General features: G+C 45.1%; 1 protein-coding gene across 2 annotated transcripts in view; it reads left to right on the top strand.

The window, feature by feature from the left end:
- LOC308467730 (UDP-N-acetylglucosamine--peptide N-acetylglucosaminyltransferase 110 kDa subunit-like) overlaps positions 1 to 8,077 on the top strand; it is a 153,280-nt gene extending 145,203 nt beyond the window's left edge. For both annotated transcript variants that reach the window (XM_080989418.1, XM_080989417.1), the window contains exon 22: positions 6,097 to 8,077. In XM_080989418.1, coding sequence (XP_080845544.1) covers positions 6,097 to 6,289 — 193 coding nt within the window. In that variant the 3' untranslated portion in view covers positions 6,290 to 8,077. The remainder of the gene's footprint in view (positions 1 to 6,096) is intronic.
- Positions 8,078 to 22,238: the final 14,161 nt, after the last annotated feature.

Raw genomic sequence — 22,238 nt, forward strand, 5'->3', positions numbered from 1 at the left:
TTTTTGACATGACAGACAACTTGGACTTAGTTGATATCTGGAGAATAAGAAACCCCATGGCTAAAGAGGGAACCTTCTTTTCTGAAGCCAAAATGACATGGACAAGAATTGACCAAATATGGATAACTAGAGGAATGGCACCAAAGACAAGAAAGGTGGAAATCTGCCCGAAAACCTGCTCCGACCATAATGCTGTCAAGATGGAAATGAAACTAACACCAACTGGCTCCTTTAGATGGAAGATGAATGACACCTTATTTAGAGATGAAGAAGTGCTTAAGAAGGCCCAAAAAACCCTGAGAGATTATTTTGAGATAAATTTGAGCACCAATGTGGAGAAAAGAGTAATCTGGGACGCAAGTAAAGCGGTTATGAGAGGGTTCCTAATACAACAGAACGCAGTAAAGAAGAGAATTCAAAATGAGAAGAAGGACAAGATATTGGACAAAATAAAGGAAAGTGAAAAAAGACTGAGAACAAATCCAAAATCTCAAGAGATTTTGAGAGAATTAAAGTTACATCAAGTACAATATATGAAAATGATGAATCAGGAAATAGAATGGAAAATTAAACAAATGAGACAAAAGACATTTGAGTCGGCTAACAAATGTGGTAAATTGTTGGCATGGCAAATGAAAAAAAGACAAAAACTAAATACAGTCACGAACTTAGAAGTGGAAGGAAGAAATATACAGAACCCAGCAGAGATTAGAAATTGTTTCCAGAGGTACTTTAAACAATTATATACGCAAGGGCCACTGAAAGAAATAGATCTAGATCAATTTCTGAAAACAAATGGATTACAAAAAATATCTCAAGAAAACAAACTAATGTTGAACTATAAAATAACTGAACAGGAGGTAGAAGGTGCCATTCAAAATAAGCAATTGGGTAAATCTCCAGGACCGGATGGATTGACTTCTAGATATTACAGATCTTTGAAAGAATGGTTAATACAACCTTTGAAAGAGGTCTGCAATGAAATAATGGAGGGGAAAAGAGCACCAGAGTCGTGGAAAGAAGCATATATTACACTTGTACCGAAAACAGAGACTGAAAAGACACAGCTTAAGAACTACCGCCCTATATCATTACTTAATGTGGATTACAAAATTTTTGCTGACATTTTGGCCAAGAGATTTAAAAAAGTGTTGATGGAAGAGATTCACAAAGACCAAGCGGGCTTTCTCCCAGGAAGACACCTATCTGACAATTTGAGGAATATAATTGATATTCTGGAAAAACTAGAAGTGAACATAAACACTAAAGCAGTTTTGATATTTGTGGATGCGGAGAAAGCTTTTGACAACATTTCTTGGAACTTTATGAAGAAGAATCTACGGGGCATGGGGGTAGGCCAAGGCTTTGAAAATGGTATAAGTGCAATTTATTCAGAACAAAAAGCTAAATTAATTGTAAATAATGTGGTGACGGAAGAACTTAAAATTGAAAAAGGGACACGACAAGGTTTCCCAGTTTCCCCACTTCTTTTTATTTCGGTCCTGGAGGTTTTGCTGAACATGATTAGAAGGGACCAGTTGGTTAAAGGTCGGAGCTAAACAGTACAAATTGAGAGCATTTGCAGATGATTTAGTATTGACGTTACAGGAGCCAGAATCTAGTACTAAAAGGGTTTTAGAATTGATTCAAGAATTTGGTCAAGTTGCAGGATTTAAATTGAACAAGATAAAAACTAAGGTTTTAGAGAAAAATCTAACACCAATGGAGAGAGAGAGGTTTCAGAATGTGACAGGTTTAACAGTGGTTAAGAAAGTTAAATACCTGGGGATCAACATGACAGCAAAAAATGGGAATTTATTTAAAGATAACTATGAAAAATGTTGGGCGGAAGTGAAAAAAGATTTAGAAATTTGGTCAAATTTGAAGCTTTCACTGCTGGGCCGTATTGCTGCGATAAAAATGAATGTATTGCCTAGAATGTTGTTTTTGTTTCAAACTTTGCAAATTGTGGACAAAATGGATTGTTTCAAGAGGTGGCAGAAAGATATTTCTAGATTTGTCTGGCAGGGCAAGAAGCCTAGAATAAAATTTAAAATACTAACGGATGCAAAGGAAAGAGGTGGATTTGCCCTGCCAGACCTTAAACTTTATTATGAATCAGCAGCTTTTTGCTGGCTGAAAGAATGGCTGCTTCTTGAAAACACTGATATTTTGGATCTAGAAGGTTTCAACAATGTATTTGGATGGCATGCATATCTGTGGTATGATAAGGTCAAAGCACATAAAGCGTTTAAAAATCACATTGTCAGGAAAGCACTGTTTAATGTTTGGATAAGATACAAGGATTTATTAGAAAACAAAACTCCAAGGTGGCTGTCACCGATGGAAGCAAAGGCTCAGAAAAGGCTCAATATGGAGGCCAAATGGCCGAAATATTGGGAAATCTTGGAACAAGATGGAGATAGATTGAAACTGCAGAGTTTTGAAAAACTAAAAAATAAAGTGTGAGACTGGCTTCATTATTTCCAGATAATGGAGGCATTTAATTTGGACAAGAAAATTGGCTTCCAGGTGGAAAAATCAAAATTAGAAACTGAACTGTTAGAACCCAAAACTAAGAATTTGTCAAGAATGTATAACTTGCTGTTGAAATGGAACACTCAGGATGAAACGGTGAAATCTGTTATGATTAAATGGGCACAAGACGTTGGACACAACATTATGTTTGCTGACTGGGAGCAGTTATGGACCACAGGTATGAAATTTACGGCATGTAATGCCTTAAGAGAGAATATTATGAAAATGATATACAGGTGGTACATAAACCCAGTCAAGCTTGCAAAAATCTATCATTTGCCCGATAATAAATGTTGGAAATGTAAAGAAACTGAAGGTACATTTTTTCACCTTTGGTGGACGTGCCCAAAGATTAAGGCTTTCTGGGAAATGATATATAATGAATTAAAAAAGGTATTTAAGTATACCTTCCCTAAGAAACCAGAGGCCTTTCTCCTGGGCATAGTTGGCCAATTGGTGTTAAAAAAGGATAGAACTTTCTTTATGTACGCAACAACAGCAGCAAGAATACTCATCGCAAAGTATTGGAAGACACAAGAGCTACCCACACTGGAGGAATGGCAGATGAAACTGATGGACTATATGGAACTGGCGGAAATGACTGGTAGAATCCGTGACCAGGGAGAAGAGTCGGTGGAAGAAAATTGGAGGAAATTTAAAGATTATCTACAGAAACATTGCAAAATTAAAGAATGTTAGAGTGATGATGGATTGAAATTAAGTGGTTTCTAGCTGCACATAGATAAGAATTTAATGTTATACCATATTAAGTTTAAGGATTGGGATTAAAAAAGAGGGAAAGAAATTGCTGGACAAACAAATTGAACTGGAATACAAAAGAGGGAGGTATGAGGAGGTCCAGAAAATAAGTAAATTTAAAAGTGTTGATGAAAAGATGGTATTGTTTTTAACTGTTTTTTCTTTTCTTTTCTTTTTTGTATTTTGTATTGTGTATTTTTGTATTGTGTATTTTTCTTTTTGCTTTTAAATTCTTTTTTACTGATGTGTCTTTTTTTGTCGGAAACTTTAATAAATATCATTTTTTTAAAAAAAAGGAAACAGTATCTTACTCTTGTTTAGCTAACTGTCAAATCCGTTCTGTCAAAAGCACTCTCTTCAATCATCATCTGGCAGCCCGTTCCCAGGTTCAGAGCAGTGGTAATCTGATTTCTTCACTCTCTCCTGCAGGCTCACTAGATCCAAAATTTTCCCCTCTTCTCCTGCTTCCCAAGGGGGTTTTGTAACTTTAAACCGGTGGAAATTTAATCCTTTGCCAAAAACTTTCAAAGGCTTTACTTGTAACGTCTTTGCTTCAGTCTATTTACAAAAACGGAAGGCAGACTTCCTGTTTGTGACCTCCCGCTTCAGTGCCGAATTAAAGTATTTAAAAATCCAATAATCCGATTTACTCACGAGTAGTTGTTTAAAATCCAATTGTCCACAGGAAAAAGTCAGCGCTACCCGGCAACAGCAATGCGGCTTCACTCCGTGAAAAAAGCACTCGATTCAAAGCACCGCGCCACTCACCCCACGTCGCTCCGGATCCCCAAAACAGGGTTTCCCCGCGAGTAGGGGAGGCGCAAAGGTGCCAGCCGAATCCCACGTCCACAGGCTTCTCCCGCCTGTGGTTTTTGATGGGTCTCCGCCTCGCCGTGGCGGTTCAGACCCTGTTTTTCGCGGAGCGGGTTCCTCCCGATCGGAGGAAATCTGCCATTGCCAGAGGTGCCAACCCGGAAGTCTCCCGCAATTCCATTTTGAGTGCCACACTTTTTTTTCTAGTGTTACGCTTCCGTTTTGAGTGTTTCACTGAGGTCTGTCTGTTTTTGCTGTTTTTTTTTGCATTTTTGTGCGTCTTTTTCTTTTGTTTTTGTGACTGTGGGGAGCCCAATTCAGCAACTGATGGATTGATTGTGCGACTGCGGTACATTAGTTAATTGCTTTCATTTTATGGATCGATGGTCTCATTAGAGAGTAAAATTCATGTTCAATGGCTGTTTGAGGGGTTGTTTTCAAAAGTCTGGAACGGATTAATCCGTTTTGCATTACTCTCCTTGGGAAAGTGCACCTTGGTTTTGGAACGCTTTGGTTTTGGAACAGACTTCCAGAACGGGTTAAGTTTAAGAACAATGGTACCTGTTTTACAGAAAGGTTCGTCTTTGCTGGCATCCTCGGTTTTGGAACACTATGGAGGCCGGGGGGGTGGCATCACACAAATTAGAAAGAGTAGATTCACGGCGAAGCTCTCCTCATAGTCGTACCTTGGAATCCGTTCCGAAAGTCTGTTTTGCTTTCGAAATGTTTGGAACCCAAGCACTGCTTCTGAAAGGCTACAGGAAGCTCCTGCAGCCAATCGGAGGCCCCGTCGAATGTTCGGGTTCCCAAAGAACACATGCAAAGTGGAACAGTCACTTCCGGGTTTGCGGCATCCGGGAGCTGAAAGGTCCCGAGTTCCAGGGCGCTCAAAAGCCACTGCTAAGAAATGCTTCACCTGTTGAATGTTTGCCTGTTGTACAGCTGTTAAAGGCCCAAGAGCCCTGCTTTTTGCAAAGAGCATGTCTGCTGCTCTGCAGGTGCTAAAGACAGGCACTCATTGAGAATTCACTATACAGTTAACTATACGATACACATATCTACTGACAGATAAGTTCCTTTGTGTTGAATGGGGTTTACTCCCAGGTAAGTGGGCACCAGAGGGCAGCCTAGGCCTTTGGTTGAGGGTTGGCACTGAGGAAAAGCAGGGCTCTTGGGCCTTGAACAGCTGTGTGACTTTGCCATAAGATGAAGAAGGATTTAAAATTGGTTAAGTATATAAGATTGCATGGACGCGCATGAACAAGTATATTAGAATGGAACAAAGATGCGGATTCCTTTTTGAAATCATAAAATCCCTTTTTACAGAAAGGTTCAGCCTTGCTGGCATCCTAATAATATTGCCAACCAGAGGAAGGTTTCCTTTTCGGAATAATAAATTTTCAGAGTCGTTTTTACAGTTATATAAAAAATGACTGATATGGTTCTAATATTAGAAATACACAGACCGATAACTATGAAATTATATTGCAATGATAAACATATAAAGTTTTATGGACATGTGTGAGCAAGTATATCAGAATGGAACCGAGAGGGGGATTCCGTTTTGGAATCCTAAAATCCTTGTTTTACAGAAAGGTTCCACCTTGCTGGCGCCCTCTGAATACAGACAACCTGGGGAAGCTTTCCTTTTTGCAATAACAAGGATATAAGGTTTTATGGACAAGTATATTTGAATGGAACCAAGAGGGGGATTCCTTTTTGGAATCGTAAAATCCTTGTTTTACAGAAAGCTTCAACCTTGCTGGTATCCTCTTAATATGGACAACTGGAGGAAGGTCTACTTTTTACAACATATAACGTTTTATGGACGTGGAACCAAGAGGGGGAGTGGAGGGAGGTCGACCCAAAATTACCATTTAATTTGGTTGTGATCCCTCCTTTTTTTCATTTCCTTTCAGGAAAATAAATGAAATGTTGATTAATAAATGAATTAATAATTAATAAACAAATACTTTTCTCCCGTAGCCTGAAGAACATCCGCGGCAAGGTGTGGAAGCAGAGGATATCCAGCCCCCTCTTCAACACCAAGCAGTACACACTGGAACTGGAGCGGCTCTACCTCCTGATGTGGGACCACTTCTCCGCCGGCCACAAACCGGACCACATCCTCAAGCCCGGCGAATCGGCCTCGAGATCCGGAGCTGTGCGAGAGACATGAATCCTTCAGGATACATACCTCCTTCCGGAGCAGAGGGAAGCGGGAGTCAAGGATGTGATTTGTGTGGCGACCGGAGGCTCACTCTTGCATGACGGGGAGGCCAGCAATTTCTGACACCCCCCCCCGAACCCCACCTTTTCCGGATCTTATTGCCATGGGAAGGCACAAAGGGATTGGCAGTCGATTCCGATTTCCCGTGAACGAATCTCTTTTTTTTCCCCCTTCTCCCTACGCGAATCTGGAGCTTTTCGAGAGAACCTTTTTAGGAATTCCTCTTGCTCCGTTGGTGGCTCTCTTTTTACGGCATTTTAAGTCCGCATCCTTCTTCCAAGGACGGCGGGAGGGAAAATTTGGCGCCAGCAGCAGCGAAGCTTTTACGGGTTTTATAAACCACTCGAACCGACATCTGCTTTCTTAACGTTGGACTTCTCTCCGGGGCTGCCCTTGGTTTTGGTTTTTTCGGCTTCAATTCATGCTGGGTCGACTGCGTCAAAAAAGCAAACGCGATATAAGACGTAAAGATTTGGTTTTCTCAGCTTCAATTCATGCTGGGTCAACTGGGCCGAAAAAGCAAAAGACCTAAAGTTTTGGCTTTTTCAGCTTTAATTCATGCCAGGTCGATTGCGCCAAAAAAGCAAACGCAATTTAAGGCGTAAAGTGGGGGGAAATAGCAACCCGGTGCCAAACTGCGCGTCCTTCCAGGGCAGTGTCAAATTATGTACAGAGGTGCAGGCCTGCGCACTGCCGCCAATGCTGAAAATGAAATAAAAGAGCGTTGGTTTTTGCTCAGGTTGGCGCATTCGGATGTGCGCTTCGCGGTTGATGGAACAATTATGTGCCGGGCCACTGGTGTTTTGACTTTGTCAAATGCAGCTCTTCCAGGTAAGTATGGGTTTCCGCCTCCACTTCGACGAGCTTTTTGGAAAGATCACGGTCAAATGCAAACCTCCTTTTTCACATCTGAAGCGTTACTGGCCAGCTTTTAAGCCCACAAAAATGATTGATCGGAGGGCAAAACGTGCATCCGATGGGTTGCATCCAAAGTTATTTTCCAAATCGCTTCCCTGGCTGACACCGAAAAGATTCAGAGCGGCGCATTTTCTCTGCTTTTGGTGGTGCCGCATATGGATCCGTGCCAATAATTCCTGTCTGTGGCCGGCCTAATGCCCCTTTCCTTATATTCCGAATTTGACCCTCAGGTATGTAGCCCTGAGCTGTGCTTAAACCTTTGCAGTTCTCTTCGTTTTGGCTTAATATGGGCTGGATTATGTCAATCTGTATATAGATAATATTGGAAGAAGCATTGGTCCCGAGCCCTGAGGTTAAATCTTCAATCTTTGCAGCGCCAGTTCTCTTTGTTTGGGCTTATTATGGGCTGAATTATATTGATTATCTATATATAGATAATAAAATAGGCGAGAATCATTTAGTCGCCCCCGAGCCCAGCGCTTTCTTTTCGCGGTGAAGAATTCTGAATTTCGCTGCTGGCGGAGAAGCGGCAGCTGGCTATGCATCTACTTGGGAGTAAACTAGGGAGTCAAGCTTTCACTTTCTGTTCAGAGATTGGGGAGTCGAGCTTTTGCTTTCGGTCTGGAGATTGGGGAGTCGAGCTGAGCTTTCGCTTTCCACCAGAAGGTGATTTCCTGGGAAGGTTAACCACTGTGTGTAGTTTTTTAAATGGTGAGAGAAGAATGGGTCTTTCCTCCCATTGTGTTTCTTTCTGCTTACTCACTGTAACGGCTTTTGTTTCCAGATATGTGTTGGAGAAATAAAAATGAAAATCACTGACTTGGAATGTTTCCTCTCTTTTTTTGGCAATAGGTTTCATTGAGTTTGCTTATTAGGACGGTTATTTGATTCATTCTTCAAAACGAGAGGCGGCTTGGCAAAGGAACCAGCCCATAATAATTCATCACCATAGCAATAACAACAACAATAATAATACTAGTTACAGGTAGGTAGCCATGTGGGGTCTGCCATAGTAAAAAAAAAATAAAAAATCCTTCCAGTAGCACCTTAGAGACCAGCTAAGTTTGTTATTGGTATGAGCTTTCGTGTGCATGCACACTTCTTCAGATAGGTATCTGAAGGTATAGGCATCTGAAGAAGTGTGCATGCATACGGGAGCTCGTACCAATAACAAACTTACTTGGTCTCTAAGGTGCTACTGGAAGGAATTTCTTTAAAATTTTGTTTCAACAACAATAATATAATAATCATAGAATCATAGAATCATAGAGTTGGAAGAGACCACAAGGGCCATCGAGTCCAACCCCCTGCCAATAATTTATTTATACCCCACCCATCTGGCTGGGTTTCCCCAGCCACTCTGGACGGCTTCCAACAAAGATTTAAAATACATTAAAATGTCAGTCATTAAAAACTTCCCTTAAGATATTACTATTACCAGGGCTTTTTTTCTTCTTTAAGAAAATGTTAAGGGGTACTCTCATTTTGATTCAAGAAAATCACCATTTTATAGGTCAAATGGGGGGAAAGAAGTACAGTAAGTGAACAAAAGTACAAAGATTTACAAAATGTTAGGGGTATGCGTAAGTACCCCTGTGTCCCCCCAGAAAAACAGCACTGATGATGATAATAATCATCAGTGCTTTTTTCCCTTAAAAAATGTTTAGGGGTGTAGTGGTTAAGAGCGGTAGATTTGTAATCTGGTGAACTGTGTTTGCATATCCTCTCCTCCACATGCAGCTGCTGGGTGACCTTGGGCTAGTCACACTTCTTTGAAGTCTCTCAGCCCCAACTCACCTCACAGAGTGTTTGTTGTGGGGGAGGAAGGGAAAGGAGAATGTTAGCCGCTGTTAGACTCCTTCGGGTAGTGATAAAGCGGGATATCAAATCCAAACCATTCTCTCATTTTATAGTTCAATTCGGGGGTAAATAAATACAGTAAATGGACAAAAATACAAAGATTCTAGTTATCTCCCGCTTGGACTATTGCAACGTGCTCTACGTGGGGCTACCTTTGAAGATGACCCAGAAACTGCAATTAATCCAGAATGCGGGAGCTAGACTGGGCACTAGGAGTGACTGCCGGGACCACATAACACCAGTCCTGAGAGATCTGCATTGGCTCCCAGTACATTTCCGGGCACAATTCAAAGTGTCGGTGCTGACCTTGAAAGCCCTCAATGTCCTTGGTCCAGTATATCCGCAGGAGCGTCTCCACCCCCATCGTTCAACCCGGACACTGAGATCCAGCGCCGAGGGCCTTCTGGCGGTTCCCTTATTGCGAGAAGTGAGGTTACAAAGGAACCAGACAGAGGGCCTTCTCGGTGGTGGCGCCCGCCCTGTGGAACACCCTCCTGTCAGATGTCAAGGAAATAAGCAGCTATCCTATTTTTAAAAGGCATCTGAAGGCAGCCCTGTTTAGGGAAGTTTTTAATATTTAATGCTGTATTGTTTTTTAAACTCTGTTGGGAGCCACCCAGAGTGGCTGGGGAAACTCAGCCAGATGGGCGGGGGAATAAATTATTATTATTATTATTATTATTATTATTATTATTATTATTCACAAAACGTTGCAGTGGTCCAAATGGAGATGGCGTTGATAAGTGGTCCATGTTTCACAAGCGTACAGTAAGTTAGTAGTACACCAGTGCCGGATTGTCGTAGAAGCTCAACAAGCTCTTGCTTAGGGCCCCGCTCTCTTGGGGGCTCCATAAAAATTTAAAGGGGGGAAAAACTGGATGTACCTTTCCAAAATATAAGATAAAAAAAATAAAAAAACAACCTACATGCAGCAACAGTGTTTTGTGTTATGTCTGCTCCTATTTGTGATGTGCAAATGGCTTTAGATACATTTGATAAGATCAATTACCATATATAGCATATATTCAACACACAAAAAAGTGACAATTTGTTGTGGACAAAGGACAGCTGGACATATCGAGGGACCCATTACCTTCAGTAGCTTAGGGCCTCATCAAACCTCAATCCGCCCCTGAGTGGGGAATATATTATTATTATTATTATTATTATTATTATTATTATTATTATTATTTATTAGCTGAGGGCCTGTTCAAACCTTGATAGGGCCCTGGGTGGGGGTATAAATTATTATTATTATTATTATTATTATTATTATTATTAGCTGATGGCCTGATCAAACCTAAATCCCGTCCTGGGTGGGGTATAAATTAATTATTATTATTATTAATTTATACCCCACCCAGGGACCAATCAAGGTTTGAACAGGCCGTCAGCTAATAATAAAAATAATACAGTCATACCTCGGGATAAATACGCTTCAGGTTGAGCACTTGCGGGTCGAGAAGTAACGGAGCGCTCAAAGTGACGTCACGCATGTGCGGAAGCAGCGAAACGCGGCAGACGCACTGTCGCATCTTATGTTCCGTCCCGTTCGCATCCCGAGGTACCACTGTAATAATAGAGTCCCATGGATTGCAAGAAGATCCAACCTCTCCATTCTGAAGGAAATCAGCCCTGAGTGCTCACTCATCAAACTTCAATCTGGCCCTGGGTGTAGCGCGCCAAGGAGTAAACTACAGTTCCCAGGAGCCCCAAAGGGGAAGCTGTGAGCTTTGCATGTGAGGATGACGCGACGTGTACACTCACGGGTCCTCCTCCTCCAGGGGGCAAAGAAGTGACGCGCGACTCGCCTCGTAACGGGACGCGGCCTTTTTTTCGGTTTTCAATTTCACGGGTCTGAGGTGAATTTTGGCAGGAAAATGGGGGGATTCGAACCCGCCGCTCCGGGGGGCGGGGCAAGCGAGCGCGGCGCTGAGGGGGAATGCGCGTTCCCGCTCGCTCCATCCCTTGAGGGGCCGCTCGAAGACCGTAAGGGGGAGCACATGCACGGCGCTCAATCCCTGCCTCCCTTAAGGCGCTGCCAGGGGCGGAGTCAGTCACGCATGCCACCTGCCTGATGCACGAGGGATGCTGAAGGCGGCCTCCCTCTTTCCCTCCCCCGTGCATGCTCCAGTCAGTCCGCAGCAGTCGGCGTGGTACATTTTGGCAGGAAAGGGGGCCTCGCGCCGCTCCAAGGGGCGGGGACGGGGCTCGAGTGTGCGCCGCTCCCTCCCTCCCTTGAGGCGCCGCCGGGGGCGGAGTCAGGCACGCGAGGGAGCGTGCGTGCGCGATCTGTTTGATGGACGGAGGATGCTCAAGGGTGCATACGCCGCGCCTCCAGTCAGTCCGACGAAGTTGGCTCGTTACGCTTGGCGGCCCGAGTGGGAGTCTGGGAGGAATGGAGTGTGCGCCTGCGAGTGGGGCTTCCGCCCTCCCACCCCGACACCGCCGCTGCCTCAGGGGTCCGAAGATGGCGGAGGGCAACCGCGCCGCCGCGGGCCCCAAATTCCTTGCCGCCGCCGCCCCTGAGGGGGCTTCGAGAGAAGATGGGTGAGAGGGGGCAGGGAGAGGGGCAAGGAGAGGGAGGGGCAGAGAGAGAGGAAGGGGTAGGGCCGGCTGCTCCTCCCCTTCTCACCCCCCTCGCAATGGCACTCCACAACCCCCCCAACAGTGACACCCCTCCTCCAACTCCTCTCACCCCCTCGCAAGGGCACCTCGCGACACCCCCCCCACTTCAGGGGTCTCCTTTGACGGTGCCCCCCCCCATGTTGACATTGGCATTTTGCTTAAGTCCTTTCCTGCCTGCCCATGCCAGCCTGGCCCTTAGTGTCATGGGGGCGGAGTTCCTGTTCTCCCCTCATTTTTTCTCTTAATGGGCACGCAAAGTTAATAAAAATCAATGTTTTTATGAAAAAACAAAAGAAATCAGATTTTTGAAAAATTTAAATTGGATTTTTTGGATTTCAATTGGATTTTTTAAATTTAAATCAAATTTTTTGGATTGAAATCGGATTTTTTTATATTTCAATTGGATTTTTAAAATGAAATGCTTTGGGATGGAAAATCTTTTTCAGTTGCATTACAGCCATCAGGAAAGAAGGATTTGTTTTCAGTTTTCCATGTGTGATAAAACTCAGTCTAAGGTGGGTTTTTGTTTTTTTTTTAAATCGTTTTGTAGCCTTATTTGACTTTACCGATTGGTAGGGTGAGCGTTGCTCCCAGAACAGGGAGGAAGGAGTCAAATGACACCGAGGTTTGGTTCAGAGAAAGAGTTTATTCTGCTCTCCGGATAGCAGAAGGCACTGCATGAATCGGTTCACAGCAAGCACAAAAGCAAGAGAAATTGCATACAGTATATATATCCTCCAGGCACCCTCTCCCCCTTTCCCCAGGAATCCAGACACGTAAGCTTATACACGTAAGTTGACATCACAGATGTTCCTGTTCCTGCACTTTTAACCATAAAAGGGTTTCCTGTTCCTGTACTCTTGACCATAAAAGGGTGTTCCTGTTCCTGTATTCCTTATCTTGGGGTAAGAAGGTCACCAACTCTAAGAGTACTCCTGGCACCGTTCCCGGGGGGCTGACAAGGTCTGTGCGTCAGTTTGGTCAGGGGGTAAGATAAGACCCAGATGTGTCATCCCTGCTCCACTTTGGAACTGACAAGGCCATTCATTAGGCGTCACGGACTGATAAAGGAGAGAGCTTTGTTTATACAGCTGTGTTCTTGTTATGCATTTGCTCAAGTGCTCAAGTTAATGGTTTTTAGCTAATGCAAATGAGGATTTTGGGACCCGTTTCAGACTGCCTGCACAGTCAGATTTTAGATTTTGGAAACCCATTCCTTCATTCCCTCTTCTTTTGGACAGCCTTCCGGCTCGTCCCAAGGCACTGGCCGGTATTCTCGTGTCAGTGCTATAATCTGGGGCCGAATCATTTGCGACATTATATGCATCATATTTTGTAAACATTGCAATAAGCAGGGTATACAGGAGCAGAGAAGAAGCAAAATCAGCAAGAGGTCCAGTAGCATCAGTAGAAGTCCTCTAAACCACCCAAGGTTCGGAAGCCACTCAGTCACTCAGCTATTTCGAATAGCTTCACCATGGTCAGAAATGTTAAAGCCACAGGCTCCTCCCGTCAAATTTAACGCGGCACAAAATCCGGCAGAACCCAAAATCAGGGCCGTAACGTGAGGACTCATTCCAAGGCACAGGGAGGAGGGGTATTCCTCCCAAAGCATCTGTAGGTCCCAGAGTGCAGACCGTGCAATTGGTTCGGTTTGCAGAATAGGCTACCATTTCTGCCATTTGCAACCATTTATTGTACGTGTTGCAGGCACCCCACTCTCTCATTAACTGCTGGGGTACCTTAAGCGGTGTGGGTGCGCTGATGGCCAGAAATAAGAAGAATATCATCCTGACCAAAACCATGGTCACCCGCAGTCCTGTCTGTGGCATTTAGGCGGAGGGACCTAACTATTACCTATTACCTGGGTTACCTCCCACAAAACTATATACAAAGCTATATATTCAAAGGGAAAGGAAAGGAAAGGAAAGGATAGGATGTGAGGAGAACCTGAGCTTACAGGGTTAAACAGCTCAGAGAGTACGCTCTGCCTACTGGTGGGAGGGGGGAACTTCTACGTCAGTTCCGAGAGACTCAAGTCTTTGTTCTGTCTCTCTACTTTCGCTTTTGAGGAGAGAGGACGTGTTTTCGCGATGCTGTTCGCTGTGATAGATAATGGATAGTCTGTTGTAAATAAAACTGCTTTTAGCTGCTAAGATCCTGTGTGGACTTTATTTAAGCACACTGAAGAATGCACTGGAGTGTTTTTTTTTTGCAGTTTCCTCTTGCCACTGTTGAACTCTGCTATGCTCAGAAGTATCGGAATGTGGTCTTTGGAATGCAGAGGCCTGCGATGGGGGAAGCGTGCCGGACGCTTATCTGAGCAATAAATCAATATCATCTAACAGGTTATGGGGGCAGTTATTGCAATTAGAGGAAGCCTGCCTTTGATGTGCTGTGTGCTTAAGAAGGCTGAGAAAACTGAGAAGCTGTTGTTTTTGCTGCCGGAAGGCAAAAGTCCTGTTTTGAGGCTTCGCCTGGGAGAAAAGCAGGGAAGCTGGCTGCAATGCTGTGTGCTGCAAGGAGCCACTGGAGGCCTCTCCTTTGAAGCTGGCTGGTACGCGTGAGTACTTCAAAGCCCCAATGGGAGCACTGGGGGAGGAGATGGCTGAGCTCCAGGACTTTTATGATGTCCCGTTTGAAAAGCTCACAACCCAGTCCTGGGATATCTGGGTTAGAAGAGTCAGGGGGTGGTTTTTGGCCACAGGGTTCTGGAGTATAGCCCAGAAGGAGCCCGCCCCACCCATGCCAGTTGCTGCTGAAGATGAAGGCCTGGAGGCTGCTGTCCTGGAAGATAGAGAGCTGAGAATGCAAAGGGAGCTCTGCATGTTGAGAGCAAGCGTGGACACTATGCTGTTGCCCCACCTGGAGGGCGTTGAGTCGGCTCAGGCCGCCTGGCAGGTGCTGAGGAGTCTTTGTGAGAACTCAGCAGGAGCCCAGGGCCGGGAGAAAGCCGAGAGCAGGGAGGAAGCCGAGAGCCCAGAGGGGGCTGCTGGCCATGTTCCTGAAGTTACAGCTGGGAGTAGCTGCTTTGTCTCCGAGGGGCTGTGTGATGTTGAGGCCTACAACCAGAGTGCTGGGGAGCGTGCAGGCCCAGGCTGTGCACCCAAAGGTGGGGGTGCTGGGAACAAAGGAATGGCTGAAGAGGGAGCTGTGAGAGCTGTTGCTACGCGTCGCCGCTGTTATCGCTGTGGCTCCCCCTCCCATCTGGTGAGAGAATGTCCAGTGGAGGAACAGCCGAAGGCCGTCTCCCGTAGCAACCAGATAAAGGGCTCTTCTTCAAAGCGTGGGAAAGGCAAGCCGAAGGCAGCTGGCAGAGACACTGAACGTAAACATTTGGCTGCCTCTATGGCTGTAGTCAAGAGTTGTCAACAGGATGCTGTGCTGGCTTTTGTTATCGACTCAGGAGCGTCTCATAATCTCGTGCCATCGAGTGAATTCCTGGAGAACTGCACCTCTGTAAAATCTGGAAAGACTGTCTGTTTAGCAGATGGGACTCGACACCCACTCACGCAGACTGGCTCACTGTTTTGTTCTTTCTTGCAGGACTCAATCCAGGCTTTTGTTGTTCCAGGACTGTCCTGCGCGTTGCTGTCTGTCAGTGCACTTCTTGCTGAGAACTACAGAGTGTGTTTTGAGAACAATAAGTGTTCTATTTCCAAGAATGCACAGCACCTAGTCAGTGTTGAATGTAAAGACAGGTTGTTTGTGATAAATGCTTCTTTTGCAGGTCCAGGTCCAGATGACACGGAGGAGGCTCAAGCGCAGTGTGCCAATGTTCCAGTTCATGATGCGTGTCCCCATTTATGGCACAGACGCATGGCACACGTATCGTGGGGGTCAGTGAAAAGGATCCCAGAGTATACGCAAGGGTGCAAAATGAAATCATGTGCTAAGTTTCTAGATTGCAGAGCGTGCAAGTCCGCAAAGGTGAAAACGTGCACATACCCAAGGTCTGAGAGGGTGACCACTAGGGCTTTTCAATTAATTCATGCAGATTTGTCAGGGCCGTTTTCTGTGAGCAGTTTGGGCGGAGCCAAATTTGCGCTGGTTCTGATTGATGACCATACGCAGAACTCTTGGTGTTTTTTGCTTCAACGCAAAGATGAAGTTGCGCCGCTAATCAAAGACTGGATTGCGGCTGTGGAACTGCAGTTTTCCACACGGGTGCAAAACTTTCAGAGTGATCGCGGTGAGGAGTTCACCGGGTCTGCACTGCAAAGTTTCTTCCGCAAAAAGGGGATTCAACACAGGTTGACTTCTCCACACAGTCCCCAACAGAATGGGATCGCGGAACGCAGAAACAGGACTCTAGGGGAGATGTCCGCAGCTCTTTTGTTTGATGCCGGGCTCCCACAGCGTTTTTGGGGGGAGGCTTGGCGAACTGCCAACTTTATTCTGAACAGGTCGTTCAATTCAGTGGTAGGTGACACACCGTACTTTTTGCTTCGTGGCAAGAAACCGAAGGTGCACTACTTCCGCGTTTTTGGCTGTGAGGCTTGGGTCCCCATACCAAAGGCCAAACGCAAGAAAGGTGAACCCAGGTCCCAAAAGATGATTTTTTGTGGGTATGAGCCAGGGACCAAGGGGTGGAGGTTTGCGTATCCGTCAGGGAATCAGTCCAGGATTCTGCTCAGCAACAGTGCTGAATTCTGTGAGCAGAGTGGCTGGGCAAGGATACATGGGAACCCTGACATCCTGTCAGAGAGTCTGCTAGACTCTGCTGATGAAGGAGAGGAAGAGGTTGAACCTGCTACTGAGGCTCAGAGTCCAGACCCAGTGCAGGCAGAGGGGAGAACTTCTCCCAAGGCTGTGAAGATTGAGCAACGCAGTGCTCCATCTTCCCCCACAGGTTCGGCTGAGAAGTCCAGAAGGCGCAGTAAGTCAGAGGGGGAGCTCTCTGATGCCAAGGACGTTCTGGCTGGCCCTAGTGGGTCAGAGGGGGTTCCTGAAGTAGTGCTGCGCCGTTCAACGCGGACGACCAAGGGGAAACCTCCTGAAAGGTTTGCCGTCACTAGTGTGTGGGTCGGAATGGCACAGTGTGAACCCGAGAGTTTTGAGGATGTTCAGAAACTGCCTCAGGAAGAAGCCAGGAAATGGCATGAGGCGATGCAGAAGGAGATGAACTCAATGGAGTCTCTAGGTGTGTTCTCCCTCACGAAGTTGCCGGTGGGTGAAAAGGCAGTGGGTAGCCGCTGGGTTTACCGTCTTAAGCCCACAGTGACAGGAGAACCGCAGTATAAGGGACTTCCGGGTTGGCGCCATCGCCGAATGGCGGACTCCCTCCGAGCTCCGGAGGGAGTCTGCTCGGCAGGGGCTGGGTCCTACCGCGCCGGCGACGCGGGGACCCTTAAAAACCACGGGCACGGAGTCCGTGGACATGGGTGACTCGGCTTGCACCATTAGCGCCCTCCCGACTCGTGAAGGAGCCTTTTTAAAGGCTTCGGATCGGGTGCCGGGGAGCGGCGTGGTGCTTTGAGTCTTCTGCTTTCCCTGCCGAGCGCAGCCGCATGCCATTCGACGGAGAGCGCTGACTTCTTCCATTGAAAATTTGGACTATTAACAACAACCCGTGAGTAATTGGGAAACCGGGTTCAAAATTTCGGATTTGGCACGAGCGGGGGCGATTTAAAAAGGAAGTCAAACCCCCCCCCCTACTGTAAGCATTCCAAAACAAGGACTGGGTAACCAAGGTCCAAAGGGAAGTATACTCCTGATAAAAATCATTAATTTCACGATGGGAAATTATAAGAACTGTGCTGGAGGAGAAGAGTGGAGGGTGAGAAGAAAAATGCAACCCCCCCCCCCTGGGAACCGGGGCGATTTGCGGAGCCTGGTGAAGAGAGACGGAGACTTTGACAGCTGTCAAAGTAGCTGTCAAAGCTGGAGAATATAAAGAGGACTTTGTTATGAGGACTTTGCTGGTTAATTTTGTTACAATTTGTTATAATATGGATATAAACTGTTGGAAAATAAGCAACAATTTGACTTTTGGATTAGAGGATACAAAGTTATTACAATCCCCCTAGAGGGGTTTCGGGACATTACAAGAACGGTCGTAAGTGGAAAAATACTCTGGGATCCGCACAGGACTTGTTATCTTCTGGGAAAGCTGCAAAACTGAAATAGTATTTTGTCTACAGAGGTATTTACATTAAAGGAGACAATAGAATTTTCTATTGAAGAAAGGAAGGGGCTGGACGTAAGTTTTTGTTCCTGAATAACAAACCTCTGTAGAGATACCAAATTTCTGAATTAGAAAGTTTTAGCAGCTGAACAGGACAAGAAACCTGAGAAAATGAGGAATAAGAAGAACAAAGGACTGATTACGACACGGAAAGAACAACGCGAGGAGTGGTAAAGATCAAGGAAATTAAAGGCCTTTGTTAGATTGGACACTTGAAGTTAAATATTATTAAAATTAATAAATTAAAAGAAAACCGGCAAGATGGAATCGGGGAGAAATCTGGTCATGAATTGAGACTTCCAAGCTGATAATGTATAGACTGATGGACATGGGGAATTCAAACCGGGGAAGGGGGGGGGGAGATTTGGAATCCAAAGGCTGTGTAACCATCTTTTGAATTTTTCTATATCTCTTATTTTCTATTTCTTTACATAACTTACGCATGTCATTTTATTTTGATTGGACGTGTTTAAAAAAAGGGAATTCGTGGAAGGAACTGGGGTGGATCTTGGGGAAAATCTTTTTTCTTTTCTTGTTAATGATGTGGGACGGTGGTAAGATTTGTACAATTCAATTTGGATAGTGGGTTAAACAAATTAAGCTTCAAATTGGGAGTGAGAGCTTGTAGAACCAAATTAAGGAAAGGGGAATACAGTCGGGGGGGAGGGGGGGAGTCCCAGAAAGTAGGCAATGAAAGTAAGGTTTTTAAATATCTTTTTTTCTTTTTCTTTTTTCTGTGTATTTCTATTTTTTTGGAAACTTTAATAAATATGATTTAAAAAAAAAAAAAGAGAACCGCAGTATAAGGCCAGATTAGTGGCGAGAGGATTCACGCAGCAGAGGGGGTTGCATTATACGGAGATTTATGCGCCCACGTGTAGGAGTGAGTCTCTACGCTTGGTCTTGGCCATCGCTGCACAAAGAGGTTTGCTGGTGCATCACTTTGATGTGGATGTTGCTTACTTGAACTCAGACCTCCAGGAGGATCTGTACATGCTTCCTCCTCCAGGGTTTGAGGGCAATGAGCGAGGTACTGTGTGGAAACTTCACAAGTCAATTTACGGCCTGAAGCAGTCGGCCAGGAATTGGAACTTGTGCCTGAATGAAGCTTTGGAGAAGCTAGGTTTCAGGAAGAGTCTTGCTGACAGTTGCCTGTTCCTTAGAGGATCAGGAGACTCACAGGAACTGGTGTTATTTTACGTTGATGACATCATCCATGTTGGAAAGGCAGACAAACAGGTGCAGAAGTTTGCCAAAGAGCTTGGGAAACGGTTTCAGCTCAAGAACCTGAGTGCAGTAAAGATCTACCTAGGTGTCCAGATAGCGAGAACTGAGGATGGTAGCTTCTTGCTCAGTCAGAAAGGCAAGATTGAACAGTTGCTGGAGAAGTTCAGAATGTCCGATTGTGCAGGAGTTCGGACACCCATGGAGACGAACTTCGTGAAAGATAGCCAGCAAGCAGAAAGTGCTGAGTTTGAGAATGCTGAGATCTTTCAGTCAGCTCTAGGTAGTCTGTTGTATCTGTCCCAATGGAGCAGACCAGACATTGCCTTTGCTACCAACCTGCTAAGTAGGGAAGCGTCAAAGCCCAGTGTGAGTGCTTGGCACGGTATCAAGCGGGTACTGCGCTACCTGCAGCATACCAAAGACTTCTGTCTTAAGCTGCCAGCTGAAGGTGAGGCGAAGCTCACATGCTATGCGGACAGTGACTGGGCAAATTCGCAGGACCGCAAGTCTGTGTCCGGGTTGGTGATAAAGTTTGGGAAGTCACTGGTTGGATGGAAGTCCCAGAAGCAAAGTCTCATTGCGCTGTCTTCTACTGAGGCTGAATTCAGTGCACTGTCAGATTTGTGCCGGGAACTAGAGTTCTATAGATGCTTGGTGCAAGAGATCTATGGGGATTGTAGCTTGCCCATCACGGTTTGGGAAGACAATCAACCTTGTTTGAAGTTGGCTGAATCTGCGCAATTTAAGGCGAGAACCAAGCATCTGGACATAGGTTTCCAAAATGTGTGTCAGAGTGTTCAGTCAGGTTTGATACGACTGAAGTACTGTGCCAGTCACAGTAACCTGGCCGATGGATTTACCAAACCTTTAAGCTTCCAGCGTCATGGGGAGTTTTGTGGTGGTTTGGAGTTGGGGGTAAGTTCTGTACTTACTTTCCCCACAGTAGCGCAGAGCGAGAGGGGGTGTGAGGAGAACCTGAGCTTACAGGGTTAAACAGCTCAGAGAGTACGCTCTGCCTACTGGTGGGAGGGGGGAACTTCTACGTCAGTTCCGAGAGACTCAAGTCTTTGTTCTGTCTCTCTACTTTCGCTTTTGAGGCGAGAGGACGTGTTTTCGCGATGCTGTTCGCTGTGATAGATAATGGATAGTCTGTTGTAAATAAAACTGCTTTTAGCTGCTAAGATCCTGTGTGGACTTTATTTAAGCACACTGAAGAATGCACTGGAGTGTTTTTTTTTGCAGTTTCCTCTTGCCGCTGTTGAACTCTGCTATGCTCAGAAGTATCGGAATGTGGTCTTTGGAATGCAGAGGCCTGCGATGGGGGAAGCGTGCCGGACGCTTATCTGAGCAATAAATCAATATCATCTAACATAGGAAAGGTCCTCTTTTAGTCCACGCTGGATTCTTCTGCCGTGCGTAGAGGTGCCAGCTTCCAGGGGTGGCACCAGCAGGGCGGTTGTCTGGTGGGCGCCAAGAAATGGTGAGTCGAAGGGGTTGGTGTAGATCAGTCGTAACAGTCCAATCTGATGCTGCCTTCTTTGCACTACTGCTTGCATGCAGGGAGGCAAGCCTTGTTCTGTAGTGGTTAATTTTTCAGACAAATAGGCTATGGGTTGGTCATCATCAGGGTCTGCGGCCTTCTGGACTACTTCCACTACCTTAGCCATATTGATGGGTTTTTTAGCCGCTTTCCTCATGCCTTCTAACACGATTCTATGATATGTTTCTAATGTTGCTCTCCCATTAGCGGTATTCTAGTCCCAATTAGGGGTTTGACTAGGATAAGCTATTACAATTGCAGCATCATTATTGCCTGCTGCTCTCAGATGCTCTCTAGCCCCGGCATGTGCCTTCTGGACCTCCTCAGTGGTGAGTATTGTATCCATAAGTTGGCTTACATTGTCATAAGTAGGCATGAAAGTTTTAAACACACCTTCAAATAGTCTAATTATTTTATTTTAGCTGGATCCTCTTCAAAAGAAGGATTCTGGTTTTCCCAATTGCAAACATCCGTGCTTTTAAATGGCACATGTTGCATAGTAAAAGTGTGTGGAGGCCAGTTGCCCTGGGCGTTGATCGGCTCCAAGGGGGTCATACACCCGGCGGAGCGGGGCCACCAGATTGGGGCCAGGCAGGGGTATGGGGCCTTTGCGTTTTTTATATGTCTCTTTAAGTTTAGCGACTATGCGCCATTTGGCTGCCATGTCCCATGCAGCTTTTAATGCCTTCTGTTTCTTCGGCCAATTCCTATCCCTGTACTCTGCTGCCATCAGGACCAAAGGCGTCCACTTTATCGCTATATGGTCTTACATGCTGAAATACCCTTTTGTACTGCCTTTTTGTCCACTTCATCTCCTTCTCTAAGTCCTTTCTAAATTCTTCAATCCCAACATCATTTTCCTCCTCGCTTTCCTCCTCCTCCTCTCTTTTTTTTTTTTTTTTTTGACACTGACACAAAGATGAAGTACGTTAACACGGTAACACAGGTGATAATCTGGCATCTAAAATCATTCCCACAAACAGAAAGCTTAAAAGCACATAAAAAAACCATGTACCAGATGCTGGCTTTTCTCAAGGTTAAATGTGATTATAGCATATACACACACAAATTGCAGGCAGAGATTAAATCACAAAAGAATGAGATCCTCTCGGAAGGTAGCATACTACTGTGATTATCCTACCTTTTCCTCTAAGATATGCTTCTGTTTTAAATTCTTTCTGCAGAATATTCACTGCGAAAGGGAGTTTTGTTGGGCTGCACTTGAAAGTTGATTGACTTTTTAAATAAAAAAAACTGTAGGACAGTCCGACAGTTTCCCCTATTGTTAATTATCTGCAATTAATTTTAATCTTGATATACATATTCACATACTTAATTGACTTGGGACAGTGGTTCAGTTAAAATTAGGGCACTACAATAGGTTAAGTGCTACTTGCTGTATGGCTGAATTTTCTTATAAGAAAACATCTGATCACAGTTTGAAAGGGTGTTCCTATTAAACAGGAGCGATTGAAGCAAGTGAAATTAAGTGGTGCCCACTTAAATGAAACAAAGGATTGACAGACGCAGCAATTTGG

The sequence above is a fragment of the Podarcis pityusensis genome (genome assembly GCF_964106645.2).
Source record: "Podarcis pityusensis genome assembly, chromosome: W".
NCBI lineage: Eukaryota > Metazoa > Chordata > Lepidosauria > Squamata > Lacertidae > Podarcis > Podarcis pityusensis.